At 35.6% G+C, this 13,877-nt stretch overlaps 1 protein-coding gene across 1 annotated transcript in view; it reads left to right on the forward strand.

Moving 5' to 3' along the window:
- Positions 1-13,877, forward strand: part of LOC150104294 (uncharacterized) — a 636,238-nt gene that overhangs the window by 158,872 nt on the left and 463,489 nt on the right. The window contains exon 15 of the mRNA XM_090396452.1: positions 5,417-5,524. Within this exon, the coding sequence (XP_090252578.1) occupies positions 5,417-5,524 (108 nt within the window). The remainder of the gene's footprint in view (positions 1-5,416; positions 5,525-13,877) is intronic.

Below are 13,877 nucleotides of genomic sequence, written 5' to 3' on the forward strand. Positions count from 1 at the left end.
TGGAAGTTGATAGTCCATGCACAGATTTTGAATCTGTGTGGCATGAAGTTGAAATAAACAGCTTAGTATATCTGATAGAATGCTGCTATAAGCCAAGGAATGCAGAGAATACTCATTGTGAAATGTTTAGGCAAATTATTTGAGAAATATAAAAAGATGATCCTGATGGGAGACTTTAATTACTGAAACATAGACTGGAAGGAGGAGATAGTGTATGAGAACAAGGAGAGCGAGTTTGTGGAATTTCTGAAAGATAAGTATCTTAAGCAGCATGTGATTGAAGCAACTAGAGGCTTTAATGGTTTAGATTTGGTGATACCTTCACAAGATGTAGTTGTTAATGAAGTGTTGACACTGTTGCTGGTTGGTGAGAGAGTGATCATCAGGTACTTGTTTGGGAAGTGGTGAAACAAGAAAAGGTTACTGCCAAAAATGGATATATGCATGGAAGAGTATAAAGTGGGTGATTATAGGAAGCTCTGTAGTCAGTTAGCATCAGTACGTTGGGTAGATGAGCTGAGCAGAAAAGATGTTGGCAGTGCATGGAAATTCACAAAGCAGTATCTGATACAAGCATTGTATAACTGCATACCAAGGGTTAAGCAAGTAAATATTTTTTTTTTTTTTTTGAACCCATTCATCACCCTCCAAGCAAAAAAATCTAGTCCCAACACTTTTGCTAACCACACTCTTACACAGCTTCCACTCCTTCTTCTCTCCCTTTTTGCCATGTACTGAAAAAAGTCTTCAGTGGCAATCCCATAAAATCCCTCTGATGTTATCATGTCTCCTCTTTTTTGCCTATCAACTAATTTTTGAAGCTTACAGACCATCAATCTCTTCTCATATGGAGCATTCCATAAACCTGCCACAATTTTTGTCACTCACCTCTGAATTTTTTCCATTTCTTCATCCTTATGGAATCCAGGAGTCCAGATATGTTCACAGTAATCTAGATGTGGCCTTTTCAAAGCTTTATTGTTCCCCTATATAAATGTTGACAAACACACTGCTTGCATAATCTGATGTGCTGTTTTGGTCACCTTCTCAATATGCCCTCTGAACTTCAACTCCCTGTCCACAATCACATCCAAGTCCCTGGCCTCATGTTTCTTGCAGTTCAATTCCATCAGTATAGTACATCTCATACTTGGCAGCCATTTACCTTTCCCCATACTGCTAGTCTGTTTAAGCCTTCATGATCTCTGCATTGCCTTCATTTACCATTGCTCTTCTCAGTTTGGTATCATCAGCAAACAACTGCTATTTCTCGTGAAATCATTTCCAGTATCATTGCTGTATACAAATTAAACAAGCAGACCAAGTACTGAGCCCTGTGGTATACCACTGGTCACTTACCTTCTGGACTCACTCCGCCATAAACCACTCTTTGATATCTGCCCATCAGCCACCTTTTAATCCAAATCACCAGACTTAGTCATCACCATTTGCTCCAATTTATGCAGTAGAGTTCTATGTGGATTCTTGTCAAATTCTTTTGCAAAGTTTAGCAATATCACTGAGTAGCCATTTCCTGTATATTCAGTGGAATATATATTCATCTGAATTTTTAAACTTTTTCAATACTAGCTAGCAATATACCTGCTTATAATTTAGTTTTCAAACGTTGAATCTTCAGTGATACTATTAAGAAATCTTGACTCATCAAATTTTAGGATTTAGCAAAGTTATGTCTTCAGCAACTACATCAAAACATATATTTGAAGTAACTATTTATTTATTTATTTATTTTTGAATGGTAATGGCCAAGTTGCATCGAGAGCAAGAATTCCACTAGCACTAATTGATATTCCATTCTAATTTAAAAGTGTTGCAGTTCAAGGTATTTGTCATGTCCTGTCAATTTAAGTGCAAAGGTAAACATTCAGAGTTTCTCGATATTTGATTGCTTCAGTCAGTCTGTGGTACATCAAGCGTTCAGATGGGAATGAACTTTTGCAAAAGAATAAAAAATATTGATATAAGATAACAATTTATGATCATTCTGGTATTTTTCTTGTATGCTACATTCAAGTGTAGCATACAAGATGAAAGATTAGTTTTCTTTAATCAGCACACAAAGGCCAGAGAGATATAAAGAACAGAAAATAAATTGAAAAATGTTGCTTACTTGATAACATGCAATTAGTTAATAACATGCGAAAAATAGTAAGTTGGAAAATGTTCTTTATTTTATAATATGTGGGTAGTCATTTTTAAAATCTTATTTTATTTATTTATTTTATAATTTGAAAATTGTCTGAAAATGAAAGTTCTAAAAGCAGTTGGGGAAGGGGTGGATTTGACTCTGCATTTCAAAATTTGAAAATTAGGCTGCAATGTCAGAAGTGGAGTTAAAAGAAGAATTTATTCTTCGAGAACTGTGAGATGAAAAGTGTTTATTTAATGCAGAAAGTTCCTGCAACTTAGTTTTATGTCTCCAGAATGAAAACAGTAATGGAAATAACAAAGCTTGTGTGTTGGAGCTACCCTAATCTCCAACCAAAGGAGAATGGGGTAGCTCAAGTTGAGTATTAGATGTATTACATTTAATACAAAATTTTAATTATGTACTTAAAAAGACATTCCTGGCTGTGTAATTTTGAAGCCAAACTTGATTAACTGTAATGTAAAATAAGAGTAAGGTGTTGAGAATGGAGCTTAATTATGAGAGATTTAAATATACATGGATGGTCTGAAAAGTTCTCAGCCTCAACCATAAATGGCAACACTATTGACAAGATTTTTTTTTTTTCTAAGTTGGTACGTCTATCATAAGCATCCATGTGAAATTGCAAATCATTCTATCAAGTAGTTTTTTATACAGCTGTCAGAAGCCAAGCGATACTCAATTTTATCCTTTTCAAGGGTTACTATGTAACCCTTGAAATGGATAAAATTGAGTATCATGCAGTTATAAAATTCTTTGTAAAAGAAGGTTTAATGCCAAAAGAAACTTTTGAAGTTCATAAAAGTTTATGGGCACTCTCCTTCATTTTTGACAGTTGAAAAATAGGCTGCCAAGTTTAAACGTGGCCGTACCAGCCTTGAAAATATTGAAGATGTGAAGGACATCCAAAAAATGTAACAACACCAGAAATCATTGATCAGTGCACGATATGATATTGGATGACTGCCAAGTCAAAGTGCATGAAATTGCTGAGACTATAGGCATTTCAAAAGAATGTGTAGGATACATTTTGCTTGAAGAATTGCAAATGAAAAAGCTTTGTGCAAGTTGGGTGCCATTCAGATCAAAAACGCACTCGCATGAAAATCTCTGAACAGTGCTTGGTGCGTTTTAACAAGAATGAAACTGATTTTGTGCTTCGATTTATTACTATGAATGAGACATGGATTTACTGGTACACACCCGAATCCAAACAGCAGTCACAGTGGACAGAAGCCGGTTGTTCAGCACCAAAGAAGGCAAGGTCATGCCATCGGTGTTTTGTGCTGCTAAAGGCATTTTGTTTATTAATTATCTTGAAAAGGGTAAAACAGTAACTGGGGAATATTATTCCAATCTTTTAACCAGACTAGATGAAAAAATTCATGAGAAAAGACCAGGTTTGCAGAAGAAAAAAATCATCTTTCATCAGAACAATGCACCTGCCTACAAAGGTGTTTTGTAGTGGGAAAATTAAGGGATGTTGGAACATCCCTTAATTTTCATGTTGGAAAATAGGGTGGATGTTGGAACATCCATCATATTCCCCAGATTTGGCTCCCTCTGACTTCTATCTCTTCCCAAAACTAAAACTCTTCCTCGCTGGTCAGTGTTTTTCTTCAAATCAAGGGTGATGCAGCTGTAGAGGAGTATTTTGCAGATCTTACTGAGAACCACTACAGGGATAGGATAATGGCTTTGGAGCATCACTGTAATAAATGTATTAGTGTTAAGGGAGATTATGTTGTAAAATAAAAAGAATTTTTGAAATTATAAATTCGTTTTTTCATTGTTATGCTGAGAACTTTTCACACCACCCCACGCATATGCTTAGTAGCCAAAAATGAAGCACATGAACATAATTGGTGAACAAAGAAGTTGATAAGTGGAATGGACAAAGATTTCAAATTAAAATTATAAAAACAATCTGCTGGCCATTTCATCATTAGTGTTTATTTTAAATTGTACAGAATAGTTTTGTTAGTAATGGATATTAATGAAGAAATTGAAATTATGAGGAATGGTTTTGAATATTATATAAATCAAGTGGATATTAAATCCAGCATTATTTCAAAGCTGAATGTAGAAACTTTGAAAGTTTCATAAACTAAAATGCTGGCCAACTAAAAAAGTTGACCAGAGAGCTTATGGGAATACGCTTACCTGCATTTACGAGTTGCCCTGGTGCAGACCATATAGAAGACATGATCGCTTGCCCAAGCTTTCATACATTTGCCTATTATTGGTCCATTTTGATAAGGTTTCACTGTCCTGACAGCTGTTTCAAACTGTTGGTGCTCCTCAGAAACCTTAAGAGAGCAAAAACTCTTGTTCGCTACTAAGGAACTCGGTGTCTGAGAGGTGTATTTTTTGTAAGCGAACTGTTGGTCAGTGCATAAGGTATTTACTAAAATAAAGAGCCAAGGCTTCATTTCAGAGGTGCAAAATTATATAAATCAAATGTTCTCCCATTTAAAAATAATGTTAAATGCAGCATTATTTCAAAGATGAATGTATAAACTATGAAAGTTTCATAAAAGTTGACCAGAGTGCTTATGGGAATACACTCACCGACATTTACAAGTTGCCCTAGAACCATATAGAAGACACGATCGCTTGCCCAAGCATCCATATATTCGCCTTTTATTGGTCCATTTTAGTGCTTTTTTTCATTTATTTGTGTGGGGTTATTCCCCTCGATCCTCGACCATCCCTTAGGACTGGTTGAGCCCTCCTAGTGAGGAATACATTTTATGACTGTAGATCCGTATGTGTTCACGGGCCGGTTTCCTATTGTGAGGAATGAAAAACCTGAGTTTCCAGGTGAAAAAAACCCTCTACCTCCATATGAGACCGGCTAACTCACCTTTAGTCGAAAGAGAGCAGATAAAGGTTCCTCGCATCATGAACGGGAATCGAGCCCAGGTCTTTCTGACCAAAGGGCTTTGTCTATACTGACTGAGCTATAGCGGCTCTATTTTAATGGTTTATTTTATTAAATGGTTTTGAATAATTTTTAAGAAAAGTACTATGTTTGTGTGGACATAAAAATTTGTTTAAAAAAATACAAACAAACTTAATCAGCATGTATATATATAGCATGTAACGTGTGTATTAATCATAAAAATTAAAAGCATTTCTTATATCTGTTAAATTGACTTTCCTCCAAATAATTCAAACAACTTTTAAATAATAATTCAGTGTTTGCATATGTGTATGCTTCAATTTTGTTTATTTTTATTTCAGATATTGATGAATGTTCTTCATTATCATGTGATGCTGCATCAACAGAGTGTGAAAATACTCCAGGTGGTTTCTTTTGCAACTGCAGAATTGGATTTGAATCAAATTTAGGTAGTATTTATCAAAAACATGATTGAGGACTTGTACTTTGTTGTCCTCTCTTTTTTTTTTCTCTCGTTAACCAGATGACTATATTATTTATTTAATGTATTATTTATTAAATACAACATATTATTATTATCATCATCCTAATACCTCATGGAGTCAAAGACTTATCTAGGAGGTCCCTTTGTCGTATACACAGTTCACCATACCTTGCCTTAAACACATTCGAATTTTCTGCAGACACCACATTCTCAGGCAAGACATTCCATTCATTCACTCTGCATGCAAAAAAACTGCTTCTCACTTTTTTCACACCCTCTTTATACTGCTTCCAGGGATGACCTCTTGTTCTCCCATTTTTCCCACCATTTTATGAAAAACCTCTTCAACACTGATCCTATAACAGTCCCTTAACAACTTGTACATCTCTATCATATCACTTCCTCCTATCCATTATACTAACTAGAATAACTAGACTATATTCATCATCATAATGCTAAATTATGGATATAGACCATATTGATCTATTCAGGTTTCATCCTCTATCTAATATCCTCTTTTGAGGTTTACCTGGCTTTCTTTTTCCATTTGGTTTATGTTTTATTATTTGTTTAGGATTTCAGGTGTTGGCCATTCGGTTTATATGTTCTATCCAATTTTGTTCGTAATTGTTTAGTTTTTCTTCTATTAATTTTATTTTTAGTTCTTTTAAATATCTTCATTCGTTTTTTCGTCTAATAATGTGTATTTTGCAGTATTCTCATGAATCTCATTTCACTTGTTTAGATTCTTTATCTTGTTTGTTTATTGCCAAAATTTCACTGCCATATAATAATGTGGACACTGCTAAAGTATTGTATATTTTCAAGCATGTTTCTTTTTGTACAATATTTGGATTGAGTGTTCTATTTATCAGGCTATAATCGGTAAAAATTTTGAAGTTTTTTAATTTTATTTATTTTTCTCCTTCATGTGATATTTTACATCCACGATTACTGAAAGTATTTATCGGCTCTATTATTTTATTATTAATCACTATTTTACTTCTAACTGGATGTCCACAAAATGCCATTGTTTTAGTTTTATCTATGAATATTTTCATTCCAAACTGTTCTACTATAATGTTTAAATTATATATTGCACATTGTAAATTGTCTTCCTTATCTGATATTATTATTATGTGACATTTCCACTGTATTAATATTTCACTAATATAAATACTGAACAGTGTTGGAGATAGAAGGCATCCCTGTCTCCTTGGTTTGTAGATTGTTTTTCAGACATATTTTCATTTATTTTTATTTTATTATCTTTGTATATATTCAATATTGCATGTAGTAAAATATTAGGTATATTTATTCTTTGTAATATATCAAACATTATATATATTTTTACTTTGTCAAATGCTTTATCATAATCTATAAACAAAAAGCTCCATCCATTGTATAGCATCCTTTTCTAAATCCATTTTGACATTCTAATATTTGTTCACTGTATATTTTCAATTTTTCATTAAGTATTCTATAATGTATTTTGTAGCATGTATTTAATAAACTAATACCTCCAATTAGCAGGTTTTGTTTTATTGTCCTTTTTGAATACAGGTATTATTATACTTGTATTCCATTTTATTAGTATTTGTCCATTTGTATATATTTTATTCAAAAATTTTAATAATCTCTGATGAAATTTTTTGCCAGCAAATTTATACAGTTCAGAGTTTATCCCAACTTCTCCTGCTGATTTACCATTTTATATTTTACTTAAGTTGTACTTTAATTCTTTCATTGTTATTATATTATTATTATTATTATTACTATTACGGGCAACTCCAGGGAGTCATTAGACTCATCGAGGGAGGCCCCAAATCATATTCATCACAACTATTCGACATTCATACAGTATCTATCATACCTCGCCTTAAACTCATTCACTGTCACAGCATCCACCACAGACTCTGGCAGCCCATTCCACTTATTCACCACTCTAAAAGTAAAGAACCCAGCTCTAACACCTTTACTAACCACACTTTTGCCCAGTTTCCATGGATGTCCCCTAGTCCTCCCACAACCAGCCCTGTTCTCAAAAATATCTTCTGAATTAATTTTATAGAAACCCTTCAGTAATTTGAATGTCTCAATCATATCTTCCCTCCTCTGCCTATCAACCAATTTTTGCAACCCACAAATCCTCAACCTGTTCTCATAAGGTTCATTCCACAGACCTGCTATCATCTTGGTCACTCGCCTCTGGATCCTCTCAACCTCCTTCCCATCAAGAAGAAACCTAGGTGACCAAATCTGGGCACAGTAGTCGAGATGGAGTCTTATCAAGGCTCGATACAGAGGAACAATAACCTCTTGTCTCTGCTTGTCAACGTATTCTTCAGCAACCACGATCCTGCAGTTCAACTTCTGTACTCCTTGGCTGCAACTCATCAGCTATCATCAATAACACTCCTCCCCCTTTTTATTCACCCTGTCACTCCTGAACACGCTATACCCGTCACATTCAATCCCACTAGCTTTATCTTCTGTCAGCCATGTTTCACTAATACCAACAACCTGTGGCCTGGAAGTGCCAACCAAGGCCAAAAACCCTTCCTTCTTGTTCCTAATACTCCTGGCATTAGTGTACATGAATTGCAGAAGCCCATTAGTCCCATCCCTACTTTTATGCCTTATACTAGCTATCCCATTGTGATTTGTTGTCCTTCGTACTCGCTCGGGCATATTATACTCATTCATACACTCAACTGCCTCCCTAAAGTCTGCATATCTACTCTCCCACCCCCCCCTTAATAAATCTAGTTTCCCTGAGTCTGTACATCCACTTCCACATCATTCATCAACACTTTTTCAAGTCTCTGTACACCAACTCCATTCAAATGTAACCCATTCATCTTATATAAATCCTTTCGCCCATCAAACTCACTCCACACGTCCACAAATTCCACACCACTCTTCATGCATAACCCACGCATAAAGTCATTGGCAATTATGGCCCTCCTTCTAAACACTTCACTGTCATACTGCGGTAAAATTCTCACCAACCTGACTCTCTCACTCTTCTCTTTTGCTACCTCAAGTAATTCTCTCACATCCTCTATCATTTCCATTTTGTCTTCTTTCAAATCATTTGTTCCTGCCACGATTATCTCTTTCACCCTCTGTTTTTGCACTCGAATAGATTCGCTGACGTCCTTTATGTTCGCACACGGCCGGTACGATTTCGTCAAACTCTCAACTATCACACCTCTTAATAGCGAATCCCCATACAGCACTCGCTCCTTAATTTTATTGATGTTTATGAACATTCTATTATTTGTCGTCACAGACTTTCGCCGTTTATTAGACGGTACGTTCAGCACACATTTTTCCATACGCTCCAGTTGCCTTTTTGCTCTGTGTATCGCTCCGTTCAAACGTGCAATTTCACTACTCGCATTTATCTCACCATATTCATTATCAATGAAATCATCCATTCGTTCTGTATTTCTACTTTCATTTACACTTTCAACAACACTGTCACACCTATCTGGCACTACCATGCAATTCTCTATCACACCGCCATTTTCTACACTTTGACTATCGTTAACGATATCACTCTCGCCACCCGAAACACGCTTGAGATCCTCATTCTCCTTACACTTCCTGCACATATTAACTCCACTATCACCATCTAACCAGATTCCCACCGCTCTTCGCAAAGCATACATCTCACAGACAGCACATTGCATAAATTCGTTTACATCAAAACTCTTAAACGAACATGGTGACCTGGCCGCCATTTTTTTTTTTTTTATCGGTGCCATATGTATGCTATCTTATCTTAAAAATAATAATTAAAATAACACAGAAAACACACAAAAATTGCACAGATACACCAAGAAACAAAAAAAAAGCAAACAATACTACGTAAAATTCTAGTAAAATTTTAGTAAAAATACTACTAATCTTTTCAGGAGCTCTCAAAAAGCCGACGATCTGATATCAGTGTGACATATCATTTAAAGTATTTTGTAAGATTTTGGTGGAATTTTCTTTTTTTTTTTTATGTTAGTATTATCTGTCCAAAGATCTGTAGAATAATCAAGAATTCTTTTTAAATCTATTTTGCAGTTTCTTTTTTATCTACATTCATGTGTTTTAGTATTTTATAGTAAATTGGGTCTTATTTTGTATATGACATTTTCTTGATATGATACAAATTTTCCCCAGCTTTTTCTGTCTCTCTTTCTGGTTTCTCTTTTGGCTATTGCTCATCTTTTGTTTTATAATCAATTTTATCTTGTTTTTTGCTACTTAACCATCTTTTAGAGGCCAACTTTTTATTTTCAATTGTTGTTTTTATTTCATTGTCCTATATATGTAATTTCTTGTTTTTTTTTATATTTTTTGTTGATGTAATAATTTCTGTTATATTATTCCATTCTTTTCCAATGTCTTCATTTTCTTTTTGTATTTTCTAAGTAATTATTAATCCTCTGTTGATATAAATTTCTTATACTTGCATCATTTAGTAGTCTTACTTTGTAATTCGATTTGCTCTGGTTTGTTTATTTATTTTGTATTTTTTGTAACCAGTTTGACAGAAACCTTAATTTTGCCTGCACTAAATAGTGATCTGTGTCTATTTCTAGCTCTTTTCTGACTATAACATCTAGGAAGAGGTTTGCTTCTCTTTTATTTGCTATAAATAGTCTATTATTGATTTTTGCTCTCTTGTACACAATGTATATTGATGTACATTTTTATGTTTGTAGAATTTATTCATTATTTTTATATTATTATATATTATATAACCAGTGAGTCACTTTCCGTTTTTGTTTACTGTTGGTTCTCCAAATTTTTGTATATTATTCTTGTAGATAAACTTATATGTTGGTTACACATGACTTTAAATTTTTCAGGAAATGATGATGTACACTAAAATCCTTATTAAAAAACTTTAATCAATACCTTCCAATATTTCAGCAATGTTACATTGCCATCTTCTGGGAACATAAAACTATGATATGTGCACACAGGCACTAACAACGAGTAAATGAGGCTGAAGAAGGCAACTGGTATTGGTCCTAGAATCCTAAAGGTGTCCCCTATTGGGCTAAATTGGGTTGTCTTGGCTGATGTCCTTAGGATGCAAGCGTCCCAAATTTGGGGCATTTCATGCACCCAAATTTGGTGAGATTTGGGAAGTTTTTTAGAGCTAAGGTTGATTCCAGGAACAATCTTTCATATTTTTATCTGCTACGGGGTAATAAAGTGGCTTTCTTCCAGCATATTCTGTGGTGTGTATCTAGGGGCAGTCTCATGGCATGTTTTGCCAGATTGGAGGTAGGAGAGTCTCTTGCATCCACTTTAGCTAATCTATATATGGAACATTTTGAAAATAATGCTTTAAACAATTATCATAAAAAACCGAAAATCTGGCTATGCAATGTAGACGATATTTTCATCATATGGCCAGGAACAACAGAGGAACTAATTGCTTTCAAAGATTATGAATAATATACACAACAACATAAAATTTACTTTGGAACAAGAACATAAAAAACTTCCCTTTCTTGATATCCTAATAGAAGTCAATGAAAAAGATGATAAATTATCCTTCTCCATCTATAGAAAACCCACCAACACAGGAAGATTTCTTAATGCGGCCTTACACCACCACCCCTCATAAAAGATAGGTTTAATTAAAACTTTGAGGGACAGAGCTTATAATATTTCAAGCACAAAAAAACAAAGAAATGAATAACTTCAACATTTAACACAGATCCTCAAAAAAAAATGGTTATGAACCGAAGACTATCAAAAAAATCCTGAACACACCCCCTACAATCATCTCACAAAAGCAAGATTTCAAGAACGCAAACACACTTCCGTACATCAAGAATGTTACAGACAAAATGGCCAAATTACTGAACAAACATAACATCAAAGTGACTTTTCTACCATTGGAAAAAATTTCAAGATCTCTACATCCCCCAAACCTCCACATCATCTTTTAAAAAAAACCAGGTGTATATAATATTCATTATTCCTGTGGCATCTGCTATGTAGGCCAGACGGGAAGATCAGGGGAAATTCGCATGAATGAACACTACAAAGACATGCAAAAAAGAAGAGAAAACAAATCAGGCTTAGCATACCATACAACTTCCACTGGCCATAATCTACTCTTGCAAAAAACAAACATGTGGGGAAAGCGTGGTGGTGGGGTGCTGCTTATGATAAGTGATGACCTATGTCCTCTAAGAGTGGAGAATTTGGAAGGTAGTGAGACAAATGATTCTGAGAGCGTATGGTGTGAGGTAGAGGTAGGCAAGACAGGATATTTAGTGAGGTGTTGCTACAGACCCAGGAGCACAGAGGATGGAGACCAGGAGATGTTTAGACAGCTAAGTTTGGCAAGTGCAAGAAGAATGATTGTTATGGGAGATTTTAACTTCAGTAGTATAAATTGGAGAGAGGAAGATGCATGTAACAATAGGGGAATGGAATTTCTAGAATTCTTGAGGGACAAATGTCTTAGGCAACATGTAACAGAGGGAACAAGAGGTTCAAAAATTTTGGATTTGGTTATAGCATCAGAAGAGTTGATAATAACTGAGTTGACGTCTCTCCCACCAGTTGGAGAGAGTGACCATATGGTTTTGACTTGGAAAATGAATAGACATGCAGGAGTATCAAAGAGACGGGAACTTATGTGGAATTATAAGGCAGGTGATTATAATAGTCTTAGACGTCAACTTCGGGAAGTTTCATGGAGGGAGGAATTGGAAGGCAGGGATATCACCAGTGCGTGGGAAATTGTGAAAGAATATTTGTTATCAGCAATGTTAAGTTGTATACCACGAGTGAAGAAGAGGGCGCAATTTGGAGTAAAGTGGATGACAAACAATATTAAACAGGAATTGCATGCGAAAAAGAGGCTATGGAAGAGATATAAGGAGACAGGTGAAGAGATGCATGAGGAATATAAGACACAGGCCAGAAGAGTGACTCGTGTGGTAAGGAAAGCAAAACTGGAATATGAGAGGAGATTGGCCCTAAGATCCAAAGAAAATCCTAGGGAATTTTTTAGCTATGTGGCCAGTAGAAGGAGAAATGACTGTGGAAGAATGATATTGTGGGATAAAAATGGGAATAGAGTGACTGATGCAGAGGACATAGTGGAATTGTTCAATGAACACTTTATTGGAGTATTTCATCCTAGAGGAGTCAGTTTTAATGCTAGAGGGATAGGACTGGTACGAGGTCTGGAGGTACAGGAGGAGAGTGTGTTTCAGATACTGAGTACTCTGGATGTCAGTAAAGCTGTGGGACTGGATGGTATTTCGCCACGAGTTTTGAGAGAATGTGCTAGGGAATTGACAATACCTTTAACGTGGCTTTTCAATGAAAGTCTGGCTTTGGCAAAGGTGCCCAGGGAATGGAAGGAAGGTAAGATAGTGCCATTGCATAAGGGTGGTAACAGACTGGAAGTGTCTAATTATAGGCCAGTCTGTGTGTCATCAGTAGTTGTTAAGATCTTGGAGAAAGTAGTCAGGGACCGTGTACAGCATTGGGCAGATGAGGGTAATGTTATCTGTGAGAATCAACATGGATTCGTGAAAGGACGCTCTTGTTTTAGCAATATGCTAGCCTTTTATAATAAAGTTACAAGAGCATTAGATGAGGGAAAGGCATATACTGCAATTTTCTTAGACTTGGCGAAGGCATTTGACAGGGTGCCACATGATAAGCTGATATTTAAGTTGCAGCACATGGGTCTGGATGTCAGATTGGTCAACTGGATTCAGGATTGGCTGTCTGATAGGTATCAGAGAGTTGTGTATGATGGAGCAGTTTCCAGGAGGCAGAGGGTTACAAGTGGGGTCCCACAGGGCTCAGTACTAGGACCTATATTGTTTAACCTTTATATCAATGACATAGCCAGTGGATTGCAAGGGGATATTCAGTTGTTTGCGGATGATGCGAAGCTTGGAAGGATTATTAGTAATAGTGCAGATGTGGTAGCCCTGCAAGAGGATTTAAATAAGCTAGATAGACGGGCAAATGAATGGGGGTGTCAGTTTAATGCAGCAAAATGTAAGGTCTTGAGGTTTGGGAAACATCGAGGGATGCTGCATACTCTATGGGAGGAGTTATACTGGAGGAAGTAGGGGAGACAAGAGATCTGGGGTTGATGATTGATAGAAACCTGAAGTTTAGGGGACATATTGCAAAGGTGGTGAAGGTAACACAGAGGATTGCTGCTATTATGAGAAGGACACTGACCTGCAGAGATAAGAGGGTTATCATTCCATTGTATAAGTCTCTGATCAGACCACATTTGGACTATTGTTCTCAGATTT

The sequence above is a fragment of the Typopeltis vanoorti genome, chromosome 8 (assembly GCF_054136105.1).
Source record: "Typopeltis vanoorti isolate ZY-2024b chromosome 8, IOZ_Tvanoo_1.0, whole genome shotgun sequence".
Lineage (NCBI taxonomy): Eukaryota > Metazoa > Arthropoda > Arachnida > Uropygi > Thelyphonidae > Typopeltis > Typopeltis vanoorti.